Source organism: Erpetoichthys calabaricus, chromosome 17 (assembly GCF_900747795.2).
Source record: "Erpetoichthys calabaricus chromosome 17, fErpCal1.3, whole genome shotgun sequence".
In the NCBI taxonomy this organism is placed as follows: Eukaryota; Metazoa; Chordata; class Cladistia; order Polypteriformes; family Polypteridae; genus Erpetoichthys; species Erpetoichthys calabaricus.
In genome coordinates, this window is record NC_041410.2 from 2,715,615 (window position 1) to 2,738,630 (window position 23,016).

At 43.7% G+C, this 23,016-nt stretch overlaps 1 protein-coding gene across 2 annotated transcripts; it reads right to left on the reverse strand.

Moving 5' to 3' along the window:
* Positions 1 to 1,500: 1,500 nt before the first annotated feature.
* Positions 1,501 to 22,777, reverse strand: LOC114667530 (sialic acid-binding Ig-like lectin 13). 2 transcript variants are annotated; one of them, XM_028822854.2, is made up of 8 exons: positions 22,643 to 22,777; positions 21,280 to 21,356; positions 15,138 to 15,512; positions 12,273 to 12,566; positions 11,071 to 11,331; positions 7,941 to 8,034; positions 6,898 to 6,970; positions 1,501 to 1,911 (listed from the first exon to the last, which is right to left on the reverse strand). In XM_028822854.2, the coding sequence occupies exons 2-8, from the start codon at positions 21,317 to 21,319 to the stop codon at positions 1,777 to 1,779; spliced, it is 1,272 nt and encodes a 423-aa protein (XP_028678687.2). In that variant the 5' UTR covers positions 21,320 to 21,356; positions 22,643 to 22,777; the 3' UTR covers positions 1,501 to 1,776. The 2 variants fall into 2 exon arrangements, with proteins under 2 accessions (XP_028678687.2, XP_028678686.2); XM_028822853.2 differs by lacking the exons at positions 21,280 to 21,356; positions 22,643 to 22,777 and having other exon boundaries at positions 15,138 to 15,779.
* Positions 22,778 to 23,016: the final 239 nt, after the last annotated feature.

Sequence of the window (23,016 nt, forward strand, 5' to 3'; positions counted from 1 at the left end):
ATATCAGCAAGACTCATGTCTATTTGGCCAACGTTCAGAACCCAGCATGGAGAGTGGCAACCTCGAAGATGGATGGCGTGATTTCCAGGAGAATGAGGAGATCTCAGATCTGACGGAATTGGATTTTGCCAGACGGATGAGACTGAACTCGTCTTTTGTTTTTTAGGCGTTGGAATAGTACGGATGTAGGAGTTTGCAGCCGTTATTATGTTTCCACATTAGCCGTTGTGAAAAGGCGACTGGGACACTTTGTGTTGAATCGTTTGTTTGGGGTCGGTGTCTGTGTGTAGTGTTATTATACATTTTAAGGTCATTCGCGTTGTGTGTTTTACATATTACTATGTTTATGTCACCACAGACGTCATTTACTTGACATTTGCACTTGACGTTCAAATACACAGCAGAAGAATTTCCAAGTCTGCATGCTGAATTATTTCTGAATCTAAATACAGGTGAGTAGGGTCTTGGTGACAAATGTTATTCTAAGAACTGTTGTTATTATTATTATATTGCTGTCAATTTGCTCCAATGTTAGGGTGAGTGTTACAATATGATCCAAAAAACAAATCAGTCAAATAATGGGATGCTGGATCCCGGTCTGTCTCAACTGGTATTAGAATTTTAGAGAAAACGCTGTGTCACGTATGCGTGTCAGAGGATCACCTTCTGAGCTCATCCGAAGTAAGCGATACCACCCCAGAACGAGAGGGGACGCTGTCACTTACAGTTGTCACACATGGGTGTCGGAGGAGCTCCTCACAGGCTCAGTTGAGGTATGTAATAACCGCCGAAATGAGAAGGGGCGCTGTTGCTTTTTCACTTACAGTGTCGAAAAGGGCAACTGACTCTGCCCCTTCCAGTTCTTCATCCATAAAAGCCCAAGATTTCTGGAAGGAAGCATCGTTTTAAAGCAAGATTTACACGCTGGACAAAACTGGTCCTCTACTTAAAATCGGCTCTCCTTTGTCGAGACAGCACACTTAGTGAGGTCATTCATGGGAACATCTCCACACATCTTCTTACACTCAGGATACAAGAGAGAAATAGGCCTTCACTGCTCTCGTGCAGAGAGAAGGCTGAGCTGCCAGACTACCAGCCTGGCCGACTTGTCTCACAACATAATACAATTGTGAAGTTTGTGTAGAAAAACAATTGCACTGCCATTCCAGTTGCATTCCCACCTTTTCTTGAGATTATAGACTATTAAAGAAGCATGTCATAGCGAAACGTGTGGGGGCAGAAGAGAGTAGGTGGGCTCCAGCAGCGGGACGCATGTTCATACATAGGCACATTTGTGCGGTGTGACATTCCAGCTTTTTCCAGATGCAAGTCGGGTGAAATGAGCAAAATAGCGGTCCCAATACCGAATTTGAGGGAAAAAAATACGAGAGCCATTATGGCAAAAAATCGGATTAGAAGGTCAAATGATGACGGATGACAGTACGCTTACATTAAATGAATAACAAACAGACCAACCCTTGATAGATTTTGTTATATTAAATAAAACAAAAGCTTTATATTTCTAAGATAATAATAATAATAATAAAAATAATAATACAAGTAATTCAAGAGATGTCAAAGTAGAATTTACAATACCTGTCCTGACCCATGTGCTTTGAAAGAGAGTTACAGTGACACCAGTCTACCTTTAGAGTTTTTATATTCCGTACAATGAACTATTGTTGAGTAACAAGCTTTACTACAGCCATGTCATGTGACATCATTGGCCAATCATAAACCATCACAGAGTTGACGTGACTGTGGCCGTCATCAGTGTTACTCAGATGCTTCATCGTTCGAATCAGTTGCACATTTTGAGCTTCTTGCCGAAAGCTCGATGTTCTCGTAAAGGTTGCCCTGCTGCATGCTCTCATATTCCTCTTCCTTATTCTGTTCCTCATACTTCAAATCCTAAAGTTGACATAAAAAAAGCAAAAATAAAAAAATACTTTATTCTTATGTAATAGCAGAGCTTTGTGTGTTAAACCAACTGCACATATTATGGCGACGGTGAAAGTGGCACACCACCGCGGCGGTAGGGATGAGCTGCTGAGGTTCTCATGTGTTTTTTTGAAGTGGTCCTTTATTTATTATTAATTCAGGGACCTCAGGAAGGGTGGGTAGCGCTGCTGCCTCACAGTTAGGAGACCCGGGTTCGCCTCCCTGTGTGGAGTTTGCATGTTCTCCCCGTGTCTGCGTGGGTTTCCTCCCACAGTCCAAAGACATGCAGGTTAGGTGCATTGGTGATCCTAAATTGTCCCTAGTGTGTGCTTGGTGTGTGTGTGCCCTGCGGTGGGCTGGCGCCTTTCCTGGGGTTTCTTTCCTGCCTTGCGCCCAGTGTTGGCTCCAGCAGACCCCCGTGACCTTGTAGTTAGGATATAGCGGGTTGGATAATGGATGGCTGGATGGACCTCAGGAATCTCCCCAGCCTTGACACGGCCCACACTGTCACAAATGGAGACAAGTAATAAAGTGGACCAAAATTAATTAATTATGAATATTAACTAAATGCAAAGAACAATCAATGAACAAATAACACGTGCAAAATCCCACCCAAATCCCAAAGCGATGATAACCCTTTAAGAAACGCTGCCCAAATGAAACCGAAGGAATCACTAAGCACTATGCGACAAACAGTGAACACTTACGGCCCACTCAGTCCAACAGCAGGTGTGATCCGAGGGGTGGGGGGCTGCAGTGAGTGCCAAAAGGAAACGACACACAGTCATGGATGTTGTGGGGGGGGGTGGAGAGTGGGGGGGGGGGTACCCCGTGAAACTTAGAGCATCACAAAGCAACAGATCACAGTCAACATGTTTTGCCCCCGGTGAAGTGACACAATGACACCTGCAGATGACTTGTGTGTTAATGGAATGTCGCTCTTATGGTTGACTTCATTCTTCTTATTGCGATATGATGATCACGTTAGGAGAACCAGACACCGTTGCACATTGCCTTTCTATGTTGACAAAAGTGAGTTACGTTTTATTTATGACACCTACGCCTTACGAAAATTGGTCGATCAATGTCTTTCAGCATAGGAGGCAGGACAGAGTGAAGGTTGGCTGGGATATTCCTGACTTCTTGGAAGGGACAGATCAACCATCAGGGCATTCTGGGAGCGTGACAGCTAGGGACTTTTTTTGTTTCACCAAACTCCATGAAACAATGGAGTACTTACACAATGACATGACCAAAGGAGAGACACCCCCCACCCCGCTGGATGAAACAAGGGAGTATCCCACAAACCAAAAATGCAGGTAGGGGACCACCCAGGGGGCGTTGTTAAAAGTACAATCAGCTCTCTGTTAAGGAGCTTAATCACCCAGTGACCTGTGAGGGTCTTAATCTGGTTTGCCAGTTCCTTGAGAGGTGACAACAGGTAGTGGATATAAACTGACGAAAAGCAGAAAAAGATCGTCAGGGTAAATACGCAGCATTGGCTCTCTGAAAACAGGAACTAAGATCCAGTCAGTACTCCACCTTCAACACTGTTGAGGTGTCAGATGTTTGTCATGCTGCGTCAACAGCTTGGTGATATACATTATTATACGCAGGAGTCGTCATTTAGCTGGTCCAGCTGGTGTTTCCCTACTTGATCGAGGGTGACCCCAAATGATCTCATTATGCATGGGCCAATACTCCAAAATCCAGAAAACTGCTGGGCCCAGGCTTTTCAGATTAGGGATACTCAACTTGTATAATAAACAGAAGAATTCACAACAGGGCATCAGGAGGCACTGCCATCATTTGGGATGCCGATTCCCTTCAGTCTCACTGAGCTGGTCTTCGGGCAGCCATAGTGCAAGGAAGTGGCCGTCAAGGGGATGTTGACAGTTACAACTCTACAAACCCTAAAGACTTTATGGGGCTCTGAGCCTCCTGCTAGGGCTCCACCTGAGGGGTGATGAATGAATGAATGAAGTGCAGTGAGACCCTAGAGACGGCTGCCCCATCTAGTGGTGAGGTGGCTATTCAGAAAGTAGTCACTGCTTTGAATTTGAATAAATTTGCATATTGTCCCTTTGTCATTATGGGTAACGGTTAATGTTCAGAAATGGCAAATCTATACACATAAGTTTAAATCTCCAACATCTCGGAATTCTGTCCAAGTCTGCTGTGATTGGACTTCACCCGACTTTTCAGTAGCATAAGAACCTCCATGAGGGCAACATCAAGGGTTACATTTGATAAAGATGAGGTTCTTCGCCATGATATTTCACAACATCCATTCATCCCAGTCATGTCCCAGCAGTTCGTTAGCTGGCGAGGTGGAGGTTAATGAAGTTCAGTGGACTGTTAATGTGGGAAAATACGACGTGTGACTCACTTGTCCCGTTGCCATTTATCTCATGTGAAGTTCAAAACGATTATCTTATGAAGCTTTAAATGTGACAAACGGAAGGAATAAAAATCGCACATCAAGCACAGAGTTGGATGAGCAGGTCTGGACTGGACAAAGCAAAAGGTAGCAACTGACACGGGATTAATACAAAGTGTCTAACGTGTCTAAAAATGCTCAGGGCAAAATCCAAGCAAACGTGTCACCACACCGAGAGCATTTACATGCAAGAATTACGGCAAACAAGCATACGGGACAAATGAGCATCATTCAGTCGTGAGACAAAGTAAGTGCACCCCGTGAAGTGTTTGATCTCTTCTAACAAATGCGGACTTGACAAAGATTTGATCTTCAATTCCACAGCCTCTACAGATAAAGGTGAGATGGCATCTCAAACATCAGGCCACGTTCACATGTTAGAGTCTATTGTATAATTTCAATAGACATCAGTGCATCTGTGAGAAAGTCAGCGCCCCCCTCCACTTACCACTTACTTCAGGTCCCTCAAATTAGAATGAGGTGCAGATGATCAGAACATCATGAGAGAGGATCTCGTCTGAACCTGCCCTCATAGTTAAAGCTCCGACATTTGTGTTGCGCTTGTGTTAGCGTGACTGGCTAAGGTGGCTGCTTTGCGCACTCCATGTGTGTTTGTGTCCCGTCACAAAGAAGGGATTGATGCCTTTCAAGAAAGGTTGATTATTTCCTACAGTACGAGTGCGTGCAGACCCTAAAATCTATCTAAGGTGTGAATCTTTGGAATGCTTGGATTTCTCTGTTAATCCTCCCCTAATGTTGGGACTAGGAGTCCCAAAGCATGAAAATCCCAAAGGTACTTCCACTGGAGGGGGAAATCTCATTTAAACCCCCGGTTAGCTGCAAAAACAACCTCATAGAATCTTTATAAAAGTTTAATATAATAAAAGTGCTCTTCCATAACAATGAAGCTCCATGGAGCACAAAGGGCAAAAGGATTTTCCCAAAACAATAAGCCAACCAGAGTGTCAGTCAATACAGTCAGCCAAAAAGCCGAGCATGAAGACATAAAAAATCCAGAGAACTGAAAAACTCAGAAGAACACAAAAGCTTATGGGCTCCCCACTCTCTAGTTCATTCAAAATGAACCTCCAGGAACTGTGGGAGACCCTCTGGATTTATAGGGAGGAGAGGGTACTTCCTGGCGGTGATTGGCTTTTGGGCGACCACCCACAAAACAACGTGGAACTTAAGACAGGCAAAGAAAATACAGCAGATAATTAACAAAAGTAACAACAGCACGCATGAATGGGTCAACAAGGAACAAGAAGGACCTAAAAGAAGACTTGGAAGCCCACCCTGAGTGAGATATAACACCTGACGGCTGTAATCATAGGACATGTTCAAAAAGCCCAACACAAAATCCTAATTTGGAAAAGGAGGAAATGCACCATGTGACCTTAAGGCCGTCACGTAACTGATGTCATGACTTACGCTTGACGTGTTAGGACGGCAGCTTTTCTTAGTCCATGAGTTTGTGTCCCAGCACTTATAAATGAGCCCCTCCGTGAGGGACATATTGATTTTTTTTTTCACAATATAGGCATGTGGTGACCCTAAAATCTCTCGACGTAGTTCCAAGAAACATGTGAGAAGCTTTGGAGTCTCTGGATTTCTGTATTAATTCCTCCCAACTGTTGTGATCAGACAACCCGTTCATCCAGTAGTCCTAACTGCCGTAACCCTAAGTCGGATGTGTGACGCGGCCATTACGCCGTCAAGCAACTGATGTTACGTATCACATGACTATAAACAAAAGGAGTCACCAAATTGCAATGTACATAGAAAAACAAAAATGGAGATGCATGAAAGCGTTAATGATTTGGAACTTCGTGAAGAACACTACGAAGCTGCAAAGAAACGCTAGATTGGTGTTCACCAAGGTGCAAATCCACAAACGGAGCACAAAGTAACAGTTCCAGTTTAAAATTGAAACAAATTCCTGATGCCATCGAGGGTTGGTCTTAACCTTTAAATCCTGGGGGTCTCCTGCTCCTCAGCTCCCCTCACTTCGACTTGCCTACTGAGGCTGCTGCTTACTGACTTGCAGGCCTCGTCCATGTGAGGGTGTGAACTGGGGCGCGGAGTGTCCGGGTGTTGGAAATCTTCCATTTTCGAACTGGAGACTGTTAGATATTAAGTTTGAATTATTTTGTTCAAATTAACTGAATTTACGGGACTTTAATTACTGGCATTGCAAGCCTTCATCTCGATTGCATGCATCTGTTCCAGTGGTTTGTCTGACTAGGATTTCTATTTGCATGTGTGTGAAATGAATCCTACATGGAATATCGTGGGGTACCAGAGATAGTGTCTGAATAGGACCTCTATGTGTGTGTGCTACTCTTACCATTACAGTGCAAGAGCAGAACAATCCAAATAACAAAGCTGGTAAGTCTCATACATCACATAATAATCCACTGAGTGATGCCCCGCTGGTGAGAGCTCCATGCCAGGCTGACCCCCTGTACGTTCAAACTACGTTTATATTTAAAATTTGTGATAAAGTGATGGCATACCTCAGGTTTTTCATAGATAGTCGTTGAAACGTCGCTGTTGGGTTCTGTTGATCTTGTAGCATATGATGTTCCCCTAAATTGTGAAGAAGATAGAAATAAAATATTCAAAGAATGCAATAAATAAGTAAAAGATAACTGCGGCTGCAAAATCCACATCACGCTCTAAATGGCCAATGCCCTGCTTACCTAAAAAAATCTCATAATTACTGAGAAACTGGGGAACACATGAAGATCTCAAGATGTTGGCCTGCTGAAGATTCCAAGGGTGAACAAAATAACTAATTTGAGTTACAGGACCCCGAAGCTGTGGGCCAGACTGCCAGTTTATATAGGAGATGCCCCTTCGATCTCAGGCTGGAGACTTCAGTTGTCACACCCTGACTAGAGCTGCTGATTAGCCATTCATATCACATCTCTGTTTGTATGTGAAATATCTATCTATCTATCTATCTATCTATCTATCTATCTATCTATCTATCTATCTATCTATCTATCTATCTATCTATCTATCTATCTATCTATCTATCTATCTATCTATCTATCTATCTATCTATCTAATCCTGCCAACTACGCTATCTATCTATCTAATCCTGCCAACTACGCTATCTATCTATCTATCTATCTATCTATCTATCTATCTATCTATCTATCTATCTATCTATCTATCTATCTATCTATCTATCTATCTATCTATCTATCTATCTATCTAATCCTGCCAACTACGCTATCTATCTATCAAATCAATGTGCCACCACACCTGCCAGCTTTAAGTGTCAATGTAATCATAGAATTAATTCTTACTAATGACCATAAGTGCTTTTCAATAAAAAAAATATGTTAATTTTCATGAGTAAAAGTAAATTACGTCAAAACTGATCAGACTACAATACAACCTAACAATATTATTAAATTACATTAAACAACATCAACAGCAACATTTATTTATACAGTACATTTCCATACAACCACTCAAAGTGCTACGTCAGATTATTCTCCTGTGAAGTGTTGTATATTTCCATCAAAGACAAAATTAAAACTCTTACTTGATCTTCCTCCATCTCCTGAAGTACAGAAGTCCCAATGTCAGGGCAGCAAGTAAGCCGATGGCCGCAGTGATCGCCACATACATGTATTTATCTGAAATACACACAAAACACGACTCTGTGACTGAGCTTGCTTTCTTTTATAAATGCGAGGGACATTCAAAAAGTTTCCGCACTTTTATTTAACTCTACAGTCATGGACAGCAGTTTGGAGAGTGACCCCAGTGTTGGTTTTCACCAAGTTTGCTGCTTCAGTGTTTTTAGATCTTCTTGTCAGATGTTTCTCTGGTCGACTGAAGTAGAATTACAAGCAGTTCAGAAGTTTCAAAGGCTTTTATTGAGAATGACATGAAGTTTATATGCAGAGTCAAATATTCGCAGTGTTGGCCCTTCTTTCTTTTTCAAGACCTCTGCAGTTCACCCTGGCAGGGTGGCAATCAACTTCTGGGCAAAATCCTGACTGACAGCAGCTGCCCATTCCTGCAGAATCAATGCTTGGAGTTTGTCAGAGTTGGTGGGTTTTTGTTTGTCCACCAGCCTCCTGACCACAAGTTCTCAATGGGATTAAAGGTCTGGGGAGTTTCCAGCCATGGACCCCAAATTTTGATGTTTTGTTCCCCTGAGCCACTCAGTTCTCACTTTTGTCTTCTGTCCTGGTGCTCCATCATGTTGGTCACCAAACTGTTCTTGGATAGTTGGGAGAAGTTGCTCTCGTAGGAAGTTTTTGGTCCCATTCTTTAATCATGGCTGTGTTCTTAGGCCAAATTGTGAGTGAGAAGCAACCCCACGTGACATGAATGGTCATGAATGGATATTTTACTGTTGGCGTGACACAGGACTGATGGTAGTGCCGCTTACCTTTTAATTTTCCTGGATGCCCCAAACACTCAGAAATGGGATTCATCAGAGACAATGACTTTCCCCCCAGCAGTCCAATCCCAGAATATCAGTCTGTCCCTGATGTTTTTCTTGGCTTCTTTGCTGCCCTTCTTGACACCCACCAGGCCATCCTCCAAAAGTCTTTGCCTCCCTCATACCTGCCTGTTGCCATTTCTGAGCAAGCTCTGCACTGGTGGTGCCACCCGATCCCGAGCCATGAATAAAGAATGAGACCACAACATCCTCTAAGACAGCGGTTCTCAAACTGTGGGGCGCGCCATATGTGGCGTAATTTCGCTATTCGTAGGGAAATTTTAAACTTGTAGCAGTGTATCGGCAGTAAAGAATATAGGAATAAATTTTATTAGGGTTTCCAAAAAACATTAGGGGGCACAATTAAACTGTTATGAAAACTTGGGTTGCAAATACTTAAAGGTTGAGAAACGCAGCTCTAAGAGGAACTTCTCCCAACCATCCAGGAACAGTTTGGTGACCGACATGATGGAGCACCGGGCAAGAAGGTAAAAGTGAGAACTGAGGGGCTTGGGAAACAAAACATCGACATTTGGGGCCCATGAGCAGGAAAATCCCCAGACATTAATGCCATTGAGAACTTGTGGTCAGGAGGCGGGAGGACAAACAAAAACCCACCAATACTGATTCTGCAAGAAAGGGCAGCTGCCATCAGTCAGGATTGGGCCCAGAAGTTGATTGCCAGCCTGCCAGGGTGAATTGCAGAGGTCTTGACAAAGAAAGAAGGGCCAACACTGCAAATATGGACTCTGTGCATAAACTTTATGTCATTGTCAATAAAAGTCTTTGAAACTTCTGAACTGCTTGTCATTCTACTTCAGTCTACCAGAGAAACATCTGACAAGAAGATCTAAAAATTTGGTGAACACCAACACTGGGGTCATGTGAATTTCCCCTTGGGAATAATAAACTATCTATCTATCTATCTATCTAGAGAATATATTCTTTCTATCTATAAGATGTTGCAGATGTTCTATCAGACAGTTGTGGTGAGCGCCCTCTTCTACGTGGTGGTGTGCTGGGGAGGCAGAATTAAGAAGAAGGACACCTCACGCCTGGACAAACTGGTGAGGAAGGCAAGCTCTATTGTTAGCATGGAGCTGGACAGTTTAACATCTGTGGCAGAGCGAAGGGCGCTCAGCAGGCTCCTATCAATTATGGAGAATCCACTGCATCCACTAAACAGTGTCATCTCCAGACAGAGGAGCAGCTTCAGCGACAGACTGCTGTCACCGTCCTGCTCCACTGACAGACTGAGGAGATCGTTCCTCCACCACACTATGCGACTCTTCAATTCCACCCCAGGAGGGGTAAACGTTAACATTTAACATTATACAAAGTTATTGTCTGTTTTTACCTGCATTATTATCAATCTTTAATTTAATATTATTTATTGTATCAGTATGCTACTGCTGGAGAATGTGAATTTCCCCTTGGGATTAATAAAGTATCTATCTATCTATCTATCTATCTATCTATCTATCTATCTATCTATCTATCTATCTATCTATCTATCTATCTATCTATCTATCTATCTATCTATTCGCAAACCTTTTGGTCACAACTCCATTTATTAAGAATTTCAAAATCAAATGACATCATGGGCAGCATGGTGGCACAGTGGGTAGCACTGCTGCCTCGCAGTTAGGAGACCTGGATTTGCTTCCCTGGTCTTTCCTGCATGGAGTTTGCATGTTCTCCCCATGTCTGCGTGGGTTTCCTTCCACAGTCCAAAGACATGCAGGTTAGGTGCATTGGTGACCCTAAATTGTCCCTTGTGTGTGCCCTGTGGTGGGCTGGCACCCTGCCCGGGGTTTGTTTCCTGCCTTGAGCCGTGTGTTGGCTTTGATTGGCTCCAGCAGACCACTGTGACCCTGTAGTTAGGATATAGCGGGTTGGATAATGGATGGATGGAAATGACATCACTTTTCTACACAGTCACCTTCGTTTGTGATGCTTTTTTCTTAGCGTCGTACCAACTTTTTAATTCCAAATTACTATCCCCCCCCCCCCCCCACCACCACCTTCACGTTTCCAAAAAAATATAAAAGTGCAGAAACTTTCTGAATGTTCCTCGCATATTAAAGACAGAGACCCAACTGATGCCCCAACAATCACTTTTTGTTACCCTCAGTCTGTTCCTCATCTCAAGATCTTACTAACTGCTGGATTCATTGATCCGATTCCATCGGGCAGATAACAATAAAGCATACTGCACCCTTTCTGGCCGGTGAGAACGACATCAGGGCTTCTCCCAGCGGGTTGGACGCAGAGCAGGTGATGCTTTCTTCCCACGGAAGGGCTTTTTGTAAAATCTCCCTTTTCAGTCTGCCCTGCCACAAACTGGTTGCGTTTGGAAGATCCAAGATGGGAGAAAACCACTTTATGTCTGCTGGAGGGAAGGAATCCACAAGACAATGGCAGGTGACCGATGTGTTGGCGATGAGACAGCCAGACTCGGGAAGAATCTCAGGTTTATCTGTAAGACATTCGAGGAATATTTCAAGCTTGACAATAGATTGGGACAAGTTGTTATGGTCTGACTTTGGAGTCTGCTAAGCAGTTGCTTGACTCATGGATTGCTAGATTTTAGACTGGCCAACCACAAACCCTTAACTTAAGGTTCATGGGGTTAAGGCCAAGTTACCCAAGAGTCCCTGATGTTAAAATTAAATCAGGTGTCTAACCTTAAAAATGTATTAATAGGTCCCTAATCTTAAAATTGTTTTCCTCTTTAGTGTTTTTTAGAGACTGTGAGATGCTCTGCGCTGTTTCTATCTATTAAATCAGCATTAAATAAGCACCATTGCCATGTTTGGAATTGTGTGTTCGCCTAAGGGGGAGAAAACAGTAATAGAGCCTTGCAACATTGCCCAGCACACCTCTGAAGCCAACGAACGGATGGGAGACAACGCCATCTGTTCCTGAAAATGCCTTCTGCTGCACCGACGACACCGACAGACTCTACGCCTCGGACCTCCACTCCAGTTTTGTCACTGGCTTCATTCGTCTGATATGCAGTGTAAGCCGACGTTAAACAAAATTATTTCTCCTACGTGATTTCTTACCGCTAGGGAGGGCTCTCGCCTTTTATGTCATATCTCTATAGAGATTTGGGTTATGTAACATGCCGTAATTACGAAAAAACTCACTCCCAGGGAGCCAGCGCCCCCCTGTGTTATGGATGTCTAGTCATACCGCGCACACCTACAGGACGTTATCGATTTTGGAATCAAGAGCACTAAGTGCCCAACCTGGAGAGTCACCGCTGAAGACAGGCAGCTCTGGGTGGATTTCCCAACTACAGGGAGGCCATCATGGAGTCCCACCTTTGAGTCCGTCCTGCCAGAACCATATAAAAAAAAAACAAACAAAGAACGGCGGCCTACAGACAATCCGGGCAGGTAATGCCAAACTTACATTTTATCTGCAGGAATGCCGAGGCTCGGGCCCGAGCTCCTCCCGGATACTCCACCGTACACGTCACCAGACTGCCAAGCGTCTTCTTCACAGCTACGAAATAGAGCAGTGAAAACAGCTGCCACATGCCGTCTTTGACGTGTGTGTGCTTAACGGGCGAATTCACACTCGTGTAGTTCCACGTCATCGTGGGCGGGCGGCTCGGGCACCAGTGAAAGGTGACACACGACAGCAGGACGACGTCGCCCACCTTTTGCCCCTTGAGGTGAGAAATGGTTGGTGTTTCTGGAGTATCTGAAAGAAAAATGACGTTTGTCACCAAATCAAAAATGAAACAAACACACGCGAGTAAAGAATTCAATGTAAGTGACGGGGGGCTCGACAAGTAGGCATGCGAAATGTGACGTTTGGGCCCATTAGTAATGTGGCGCAGTCAGAGATACACCGTTGTGCGTGACGTCCATCTTCTATTTAAACACAATGGTCTGACCAGGAGCTGCAGGGACTACATTTTCACAAGGATCTTTATGGGCCCCTTTTGCTACAGACCCCCATGCAATGCATCCTCTGTACCCCCCTAGTTGAGTCCCTGATAAGAAAGGCAGTAAGGACCTTATAAACCTATTCATTCGGTTGGACTGAAACGGTCAGGACGTGACCTAAATCACAAATGTGTGCAGTCTGGTGACACAACTGTCTTATGGCACAAAGTTGTGCTGAATCTCCATTTCAGTTTCTTCTGGAATCTTCAGACTTCAGGATCGTTCATACATTTGATTTGATTTCTGCTGAAGTGTTACTAGATGTTTGGACTTATCCACTCTTTTCAATAGCTGTCCCTGCACAACATCAAACCTCCAGTATTCAGTCTTCTTCCTGTTCCTTCCAAAGCTCTTCTCCATTCTTCCAACTTCCTCTCCACTTTCTCCATTCTGGTGCCACACAACTTATTGTCCCTCTGATCGCCTCATTTCTTATTCGGTCCTTCTTTGTCACTCCACATATCCACCCCCACCTTGTCATTTCTGCCACGTCCAACTTCTTCTCCTGCACTCACTTTTACTGCCCTGTGACGGTGACGGTCCTGCACCATCCTCGCTCTTCCAGACTCAGGAGCCCTCGAACCCAACGCCGTTGGTAATGTAACTGCCAGATGGGGACAAATCAAACTGACCAAGAGGATGGTGCAAAAGGTGCACAAGTGCTTTTATTAAACAAAAAACAAACCCAAACAGTGTCCAAAGTGTGGCGCTGCAAAATGGTCAAGAAATAAATAATCCATAAAAAGAGGGTGGCAAAAGTGGAGGTCAAACATCTCAAATAAATAAATAAATCCATTAAAATGACGTTAAAATCAACAGGTTGGAAACTGTCCCCTTTAAAAATCCCGGTACCTTCTTCCTTTAGCTGGTGTGTCCCCTGGTTCTCCCATATGGGTCCTGGGACAGGGGAGTCACCCTAACCTGCGGGCGTAGCTGATCTTCTCTAGCTGGTCCGGTAGCATTCCGTCCCCTGGCTACGTGGAGCTCCTGCTGGACTAAGACTCGGGTTCCCCAGTGACCGGGGGCTCACTCTCCCAAGCCTCCCTGACTCCACCTTCTTGGTCAGCGCCACACTACCACACCCGCCTCCTTAAGCCCTTAGGCCGCTAGTGCAGTGATTATTTATTTTAAACAAAACTGGCCCTTTGTTTAGAGCCGCGGACCCGCTATACCACAGTGCCATACATCATGGCTGGTCTTACCGCTGCCATTCCATAGCCTCATGCGGCAAGCTAATCACCTTCTTGGTCACTCCGGCTCCTGGAGATGGCTCAGCTGGAGTGACCACTTCCTACCACCCCCATATACTCCTGCTGGGAGGCTCTCCTCCCAGCTGCCTTCATCCACCAGTGAATCGGCTCTCCGCTTCTCCAGCCTTCTTCTTCCTTAACCTCCGTCCATCTGTCTCTCTCTCTTTTCTTTCCTTCTCCCCTATACACTTGCTCACTTCTCCTATTTATAATGGGGACATGGCACAGGTGTGGCGATTTGCAGCTCCTGGCATCAGTTATGGGCACGGACGATTCCACACCTGTGCACTTAAGTGAGAAGACGCCCGTGCCACATCGCACCCGGTAACCGCTCCCGCCACATTACTACGCCCCCTGCTTATTAAAACTGGTCATTCGTTTAGAGCCGTGGACCCGCTATACCACAGCACCGTACATCATGGCTGGTCTTACATTTAACTTTCGTCTTAATTCTTCGGTCACACAAGACTCCTGATACCTTCTTCCAGTTGCTCCATCCACACTGCACTCTGTGGGTTATCTCTGCATCTAATTCTCCATCTTGGTCTACCGCTAATCCTCGATATTTAAAGTCCTCCATACTTCCAGCTTCCTGTCCACTTCCTGCTGTTGTAGTGCTACACCATACAATGCCATCTTCACAAAACCTGCACTGGGGGGTTTGATCTTTTATCCCACCAGTCAAGACATCCACAACCAGATCAAAGAGGTGAGGACTTCAAGAAGATCCCTCCTCTAACTGGGATCTTGTCTGGTACCTCAGTCCCTCCTGGATCTTTGGTCCTTCTTTATCCCTCATGCACCTCTGGACCTCTTGACGTGGCGCTCAATCATAAGCCTTCTCCAAGTCACTAAACCTTTCTGTTGTTCTTGATGCTTCCCTATGAGACGTCTCAATGCAAAGACGGCATCGGTTGTTCCTCTCCCGGACCTAAAACCACACTGCTCCTCCTTAGCTCTTCCTCTGCACATTTTGTAGAGACACAGCCTAATTGAACCCTGATCCACAGAGTCAGTACTACTAACCACGTCATGCCCCCATGTTCTTCATTTCTGCTTTAACGATTCCTTACCTGTCACTTGCAATGTCACCATGTTGTTAATAAAGCTGTAATTGTTCAGTCCCTTCACTTCAATTCTGAAGTAGTAGGAGCCGTTGTCCTCATGGCGAAGGTTTTGGATCTGCAGAGAGCAGTTCTGGTCTGCAACATTCCCAAGCAGGGTGGTCCGTCCCTTAAAGCCACTCAGCACCTTGGCGCCTCTGGAGTTGAAAACATCGCCGTGGTCCGCCATCCTCCAAATCGCCGTTATCCTGCTCGCTGCAACTCCTTTGGCCGGAAGGTAAACCATACAGGGAATCACCACACAAGATCCACGAACCGCCGACAGCTTCTCTGGGACTTGTGTGACTCTCCAGTCTTTTCTGCAGTGAGTGCTGAAAAAGCAAACTGGAAAGATGTTAAGCGGGTCAGGGATACTCGCCGAAATGGGCTTTGGCATTAGTTCGAGAATTCACAATATTTCGATTTAATCTCCCTTCCTGTTGTGGTTTTGTGTAGAAGATTGAAAAACACCACCTTGGCCCACACTCAGGAGTTCAGGTGAGACAAGAGTAGTGCTGTGTGCCAATGAGACGCAGGGTGTGGTGATGGCAGGGCCGGCTCGAGCATTTCTGCTGCCCTCGGTGAAGTTGTCAATGGTGCTTCACCGCCCTCTTTGCTTTGAGTAGAATCCCATGATCCTAATCACTTAAGCATTTATTGTAACAATTCTCTAAATGGGGGGGGGCTTCTTTAACTATTTTTTGCTTGCCCACGAAACCCAGAGAAGGCTCCGCCCCTTCCAATACTAGCCCCATAAAGCCGGCCCACTTCCGGAAGGTGGCGTCAGATGTCAAAGTGACACCCGAGAAGGACACGCCTCTTGATACTCTGACACCTAGCGTTTTGATTGGAGCCGTTTGACGGTGGTCTTCTCTGTTCTGGTTATTAAAAGAGGTTGCCAGGGTGGTCTTTCTTGGCTATCTCCCACACTCTGCTTTAACAGCCAAACAAGGATGAGTGTTAGTCACAGAACCTGAAGGAGTTTTTCATTTTTCCTAAATATTTACGGCATGTGAGACAGCAGCATTCCAATCGTGTGGCTGCTCGGGGTCTCGTCAGATCATTAAAGTAGTTGTACGTACTGTGATTGTTTTTGTTGGCGGCTTTCTATAATGGGTTATGTGATTTTTTTTTTTTTTGCTTGATAATTTTCCAAAATTTCTGAAATCCGTTTGTTGCTTTGTTACTCTGGGGTATTGAGTGTTGTTTGTTGAGAGAAAAATATGAATTGAAATTGTTTTATCGCAATGCTGTAACATCAGAAAACGTGACAACAATGAAGGGGTCTGAGGACTTTCTGAAGGTGCTAAACGACTCCAGATTTGGCACTCATTATGGGATGCATAGGCCTAATTAGTTTCATCTAGTAATACGGAGAAAATCAGCAAAACTATCGACTAATGTCATGGTGCACATTGCTAGAAGTTCTTCACACCGGTGAAGGGACCGCTGTTTTAATAGATAGATAGATAGATAGATAGATAGATAGATAGATAGATAGATAGATAGATAGATAGATAGATAGATAGATAGATAGATAGATAGATAGATAGATAGATAGATAGATAGATACTATCTCGGGCAGGGAATGGAGCGCAATCATTCAAAATATCCATGTCTCATCACTTTGTACAAAACATGTTGAAATTCATTATACAGGCCTAGGCACTCCATTCATTAGTCAGGCCCCCCTGCATTCAAAAACAAGCCCTCTCCAAAACATTTTTATAAGATTTATGTTGAATCATCAGTAAAGAGGGGACAAACCCCCCCCCCAACCTTAGTTAGAACCTTAGCAAACATTTACTCAAGCAGGTTAAAATGTAAAAATATCAGTTTTGGTAAATTCAAGTCTTTTGAGTATCTCGCCATTATTATTCAGGGAGATTCTCACGTTCTAGTATTATCCGTGTATAGACCTCCAAAATTCAACGCGTCTTTCTTTGAGGAATTCTCTGATTTGATGTCAATCTTAATTACGAACTATGACACACTCTTAATTGTCGGCGACTTTAATTTTCATGTAGATAATCAATGTGACCAGAAAGTAAAAGAATTTATGAACCTCCTGGACTCTCTTGATTTGAGACAGCTCGTTAATCAGCCTACACATAAAGCAGGTCATACGTTAGACTTAGTAATTACTAAAGGACTAAAAGTTGATATAAAGCAGGTCATTGATACGGGTCTTTCAGACCATTTTCTTCTACTCTTTAATATAGAAATAATGATAGAAAACACTCATGAGAAGCATATTGTTAAAAAAACGCTTCTTTGACTCATCAGCAGCTTTAAAACTTTCAAACATTCTAACCAATCAGTCCGTTTATAGTGCCAACTATAATAGCAAGGAGAATGTAAATAGTAAGGTGGAAAGATTTAATACTAAAGTGAGGGCTGCTGTTGACATAGTTGCACCTGAAAAGACAGTTAAAAAATCTTCTAGCATTGTTATACCATGGAAGACCCAAAGAGTGTCTGATTTAAAGAGAACATGCCGTAGAGCTGAGCGTAAATGGAGGAAAACTAAACTAACTATTGACTATGAAATATTAAAAGTTAAAATAACAGAATACAATAACACAGTCCGTCTTGAGAGGCGCTGCTATTTCTCTAAGATTATAAATAACAATGCTAGTAATCCCAGAGTCTTATTTTTGACGATTGATCATCTGTTAAACCAGGTAACTCAAAGGAATGCCTCCTAAGTACTTCCAGTAAAACCTGTGAGGCTATCGCTGTATTTTTCAATCAAAAAATTAATGATATTAGAAATAACATAGTATATCTCCGCAACACTGAGGATCCTCCTAAACCCCAGTACCCCATAATAAACAAATTAAAGTCTTTCACTAGAATAGATTTACCTGATTTACATAAAAAAATTTCTCAAATGAAACCCTCCACCTGTGCCCTTGACCCAATACCAACAAATTTTTTCAAAGAAGTATCGGGCGTGCTTAGTGATAATGTTCTTGACATAGTAAATTCGTCATTAGATACGGGGGTCTTCCCAGACTGTCTTAAGACTGCGGTAGTTAAACCCCTACTTAAGAAAAATAATCTCGATCCCTCTGCTCTTGAAAATTATAGACCCATCTCTAACCTGCCTTTCTTAAGTAAAATTCTAGAGAAGGCAGTCATTATACAGTTAAATGAGCACCTCAATAAACCTGCTATTCTTGATAAATTTCAGTCAGGTTTTAGAACAAATCACAGCACAGAAACTGCACTCGTTAAAGTAGTAAATGACTTGCGGGTAAATGCAGACAGAGGCCATTTATCTGTTCTCATCCTCTTAGATCTGAGTGCAGCATTTGACACCATTGATCATAATATTCTTAAGAATCGCCTTAGTCAATGGGTAGGCCTCTCTGGCAGTGTCTTAAATTGGTTTGAATCCTACCTGGCAGGGAGAAAATTCTTTGTTAGTTGTGGTAATTATAACTCAAAGACACATATTCTATATGGTATTCCACAAGGCTCTATCCTGGGTCCACTGCTCTTCTCAATCTACATGCTTCCATTAGGTCAGATTATCTCAGGGCACAACGTGAGCTACCACAGCTATGCTGATGACACACAGCTGTATTTATCAATAGCACCTGATGACCCCAAATCTTTTGCTTCGCTAACACAATGTCTAACTTGTATCTCAGAATGGATGAATAGTAACTTTCTCAAATTAAATAAAGAAAAAAACGAAATCTTAGTGATTGGCAATAATGGATACAATGAGGCTATTAGAAATAAACTGGATGCATTAGGATTAATAGTCAAATCGGAGGTAAAAAGCTTAGGGGTAACCATTGATTGTAATCTGAATTTTAAATCGCATATTAATCAGATCACTAGGACAGCATTTTTTCACCTAAGAAACATAGCAAAAGTTAGACCTCTTATATCATTGAAAGATGCAGAGAAATTAGTTCATGCGTTTGTTTTCAGTCGGCTAGATTACTGTAACGCACTCCTCTCAGGACTACCCAAAAAAGACATCAATCGTTTGCAACTAGTGCAGAATGCAGCTGCTAGAATCCTTACCAGGAAAAGAAAATCCGAGCACATCTCTCCAGTTTTGATGTCACTACACTGGTTACCTGTGTCATTCAGAATTGACTTTAAAATTCTGCTTATGGTTTATAAAGCTTTAAATAATCTCGCCCCGGCTTATATATTGGAATGTCTGACACCTTATATTCCAAATCGTAACCTCAGATCCTCAACTGAGTGTCTCCTTAGAATTCCAAGAGCAAAACTTAAAAGAAGTGGTGAGGCGGAAGGCCTTCTGCTGTTATGCACCTAAAATCTGGAATAGCCTGCCAGTAGGAATTCGCCAGGCTAATACAGTGGAGCACTTTAAAAAACTACTGAAAACACATTACTGTAACACGGCCTTCTCATAACTTCACTGTAATTTAATCCTGATACTCTGTATATCCAATTCATTATAATAACTATTCATTCAAAATCTGTACTAACCCCTACTTGCTCTTCTGTTTCCTTTTCCGGTGTCCTGTTGGTGGTGGTGTGCGCCAAAGCACCATGATGTTCCAACAATGATGGATGGATTAAAAGCCAGAAGTCTGTATGACCATCAGCATCAAGTGACTCCGTGAAAAACCCGAACTACAAAGAGGACTATTTCATTTATGTTAGGTAGAATGCCCACAGGGGACTGGGCGGTCTCGTGGCCTGGAACCCCTACAGATTTTATTTTTTTCTCCTGCCTTCTGGAGTTTTTTTTGTTTTTTTCTGTCCACCCTGGCCATCGGACTTTACTCCTTTCTATGTTAATTAATGTTGTCTTATTTTAATTTCTTATTTTGTCTTTTATTTTTCTTCTCTTCATTATGTAAAGCACTTTGAGCTACTTTTTGTATGAAAATGTGCTATAGAAATAAATGTTGTTGTTGTTGTTGTTAGTTTGAGTGTCAATAAACAAGATGATCTAACCTTCAAGGGGAACCCCCCTGTCCCACAGAATGGCTTATTGCTTGCCCCCACCCCAAGTACTTTCCTGGCCCACCCACTTTGCGATTCCTTGCTTTTCCACTGGTTTTGTACCTGTCGCCCTACATTATATTTTGGGAACAGACACTAAATGTCTGGAGTGGTCTGCCTGCTACTATAAGAGATGCCCCTTTGGTCTCAGCTTTTAAATCCCGGCTGAAGACTCACTACTTCAGTTTAGCACACCCTGACTAGAGCTGCTGATTAACTGTACAGACTGCATCTCTGTTGTTAGTCATTAGCACTAAAACAGAAGTAACATGATAGTTAGAATTGGTTACTAACCCTCACCTATTCTGTTTCTCTTCTTGGTACTCAAATGTGGCACTTGGTGCCACGGCCCATCTGCCAGGTTATTTTGTCTGCCTGAGGTAAAGTCATTCCTGATGGAAGATCACAGGAATCGTGGGAAAGAGGGGTCCTGTCATCGGATTGGCTGGCCCAGCACTGACTCAGCTGTGGAATGGCCAATAGGGGGAGGCAGCTTGATGGCTGAGGTCTCCAGGACTCTAAACATATCCAAATCCTATTATGGGATATCATCTACTGTTGAATTCTGCTCTGTACTTGTAACATTTCTATTGCACTATTGTATTACATAGAGGATGACTTGTGTTCTGTTCTGCGTATTGTATTGTATTTATCCCCCTTTTTTTTGACACCCCCTGTACGCCCAACCTACCTGGTCAGGGGTCTCGCTTTGAACTGCCTTTCCCAGGGTTTTTTTTCCTTTTTTTTTTCCCTAGAAGGGTTTTTTTGGGAGTTTTTCCTCATCTACTTAGAGAGTCACGTCAAGAGGCAGGGCCTGTTAAAGCCCATTGTGGCCCTCCTTGTTTGATTTTGGGCTACACAAAAAGAAATTGCATTGTATTGTATTGTACTAAATGTGAAGGATGTCATCTAGTGCTATGACTGTGGTGGTGCATCCATAATTGGAAAGAAAACATGGGCTGGAAAAATGAACTGGAGAGGAGGGGAGAACACAATTTTTGCCCTTTGAAGGAAGTAGGAGCTCTTGGACATGGAATGGTGGGCACTCATACAGCTTCATAGCCTCCAGTTATTTCTCAGAAAAAAGATTAGTATCTTGTTGAATTACCTTTCAAACAAAAAATCAGAAGCAGCCTTCCAGGTAGCATTGCACTTCTTCAGGGAAATCCACTTATGGAAAGAGACCTGCAGACAGAAGAAGACAAACGTTAAAAAAAAAAGGCCGCATAGGGAAAAAAAGACGTCTATGAATCTCATCGTAGCTGTGAGGATAAATATCGTTGTTTCTGTTTTGAACCGATGCTAAAGCTAACAGATGGAGATTCGCCTGATGACCCCATTAGGGTCTTTGGTGTCCGTCGTGTGGCTCCTCTCTCGCATGTTGGAGCAGTTGGCACGTCACTCATTGTGCTGCACATCTGTGGAGTAAAATCTCTGTCAAAAATAACTCGTAATAATCACATTTACATTTCACACATGTCAATTACGCTTGAAAGTTATGCTCGCTTCTTCTGATGGCTAACCGGCTGAGTCAGAGCATCTCCAAAACGTCAAGTCTTGTGGGTGTTCTCAGTGTGCAGTGGTCAGTACCTACCAAAAGTGGTCCAAGGAAGGACAACCAGTGAAGCAAGGCTCATGCCATGGGGTCATGTCCCACAGAAAAGCACAAATGTCTGTGTGTGTGTGTGTGTGTTTGGTTAAGTAAAGCTACACTCACTGAAAGAACATATTCTCTGGGTGATGCCCAGGGTGCATACAGCCGCCCTAACCCCAACACAGACAGGCAGCACACAAGTTTCTCCACACAGCACACGGTTTATTTACAGACAGCAGCCCAGTATAACTCCTTGCCCCCTCTCTTTGCCAGTCCTTCCATCTCCAGTCCTCCTCACGAGCTTCGCCCGCTTCCTCCCGACTCAGGCCATTAAGTGCTGGTGACTAGCTCCTTTTATAGGGCACCTGGAGGAACTCAAGGTGTCCAACAACCTTCTTCTGCCATCATTTCCGGGTGTGTGCTGCCAAGCTGGGCCCTGCAAGTGTTCAGGTGCCCCCTGGAGGTGGCCACGGGCTGAAGCAGGATTGAGCTTCCATGCTTATGACCCATTGCCCCGCTGGAAGCCAAGGGAGCTGCCCTCTGTCAGCCCGGGGGGGAAAACTGTCCTATAAATCCTCTCTCCCCCGGTCCGTCCTTCCATGGTTAGGGTGTCCCAGCCGGGGTCCGCCACAACCCTCTATTGGATACAACACATGACAATGAGGACTCTGTAACCCTGTAACGTTTTCTGTGGTTTGTAACAGACGTATCTCAGTGTTTGTACAGTAACTCATAGCTCCTACTTATAAATCAGTCGGAATGGACTTCTGAAATAAACTGTCATTGTTCCTATTCTCTGCACAAGGTATCCATTCTTATCATTTGAAACAAAGAAATAGCAGAACTCTCATGAAACATCTCGTCTGACAGCACTCACCAGTTCTCTAAATCTGACCCCTCTGAAGTCTTCCCTTTGTTATTACCGTCAGTTTTTTATTCACCTCGACGCTCAGGCTGTTCCTGCTCCTCTTATTATTCAGCGCCACTCCAACGTGTCCCAAGTGAAAGTGTCCTTGACAGCTGAACGCGTCTGATAGACTGCAGTAAGAAAGCCAGATACTCGAAAAGGAAGGAAATGTGGTGGTGGTGCTGGTGGTGGTGCATAACAGAAAAGAAAAAGAGCTCCTTACTTCATGGACTGCTTCTCCTCAGTGGTGTCTTTAATATTTCACTGAGAGAATCTGTGGGCTCTGCCTGCTACAACACAAAAACGTTTACTGCCTGAATGACCACAGGACAGTCCCGCCACTC

Coding starts and splice junctions, on each gene's coding strand:
- LOC114667530 (XM_028822853.2), bottom strand. CDS start 15,564: ATGCCAAAGCCCATTTCGGCGAGTATCCCTGACCCGCTTAACATCTTT. Junction 12,567..15,137: donor GGTGACATTGCAAGTGACAG/GTAAGGAATCGT, acceptor TTTTTCTTTCAG/ATACTCCAGAAACACCAACC. Junction 6,971..7,940: donor AGGAGATGGAGGAAGATCAA/GTAAGAGTTTTA, acceptor TTCACAATTTAG/GGGAACATCATATGCTACAA.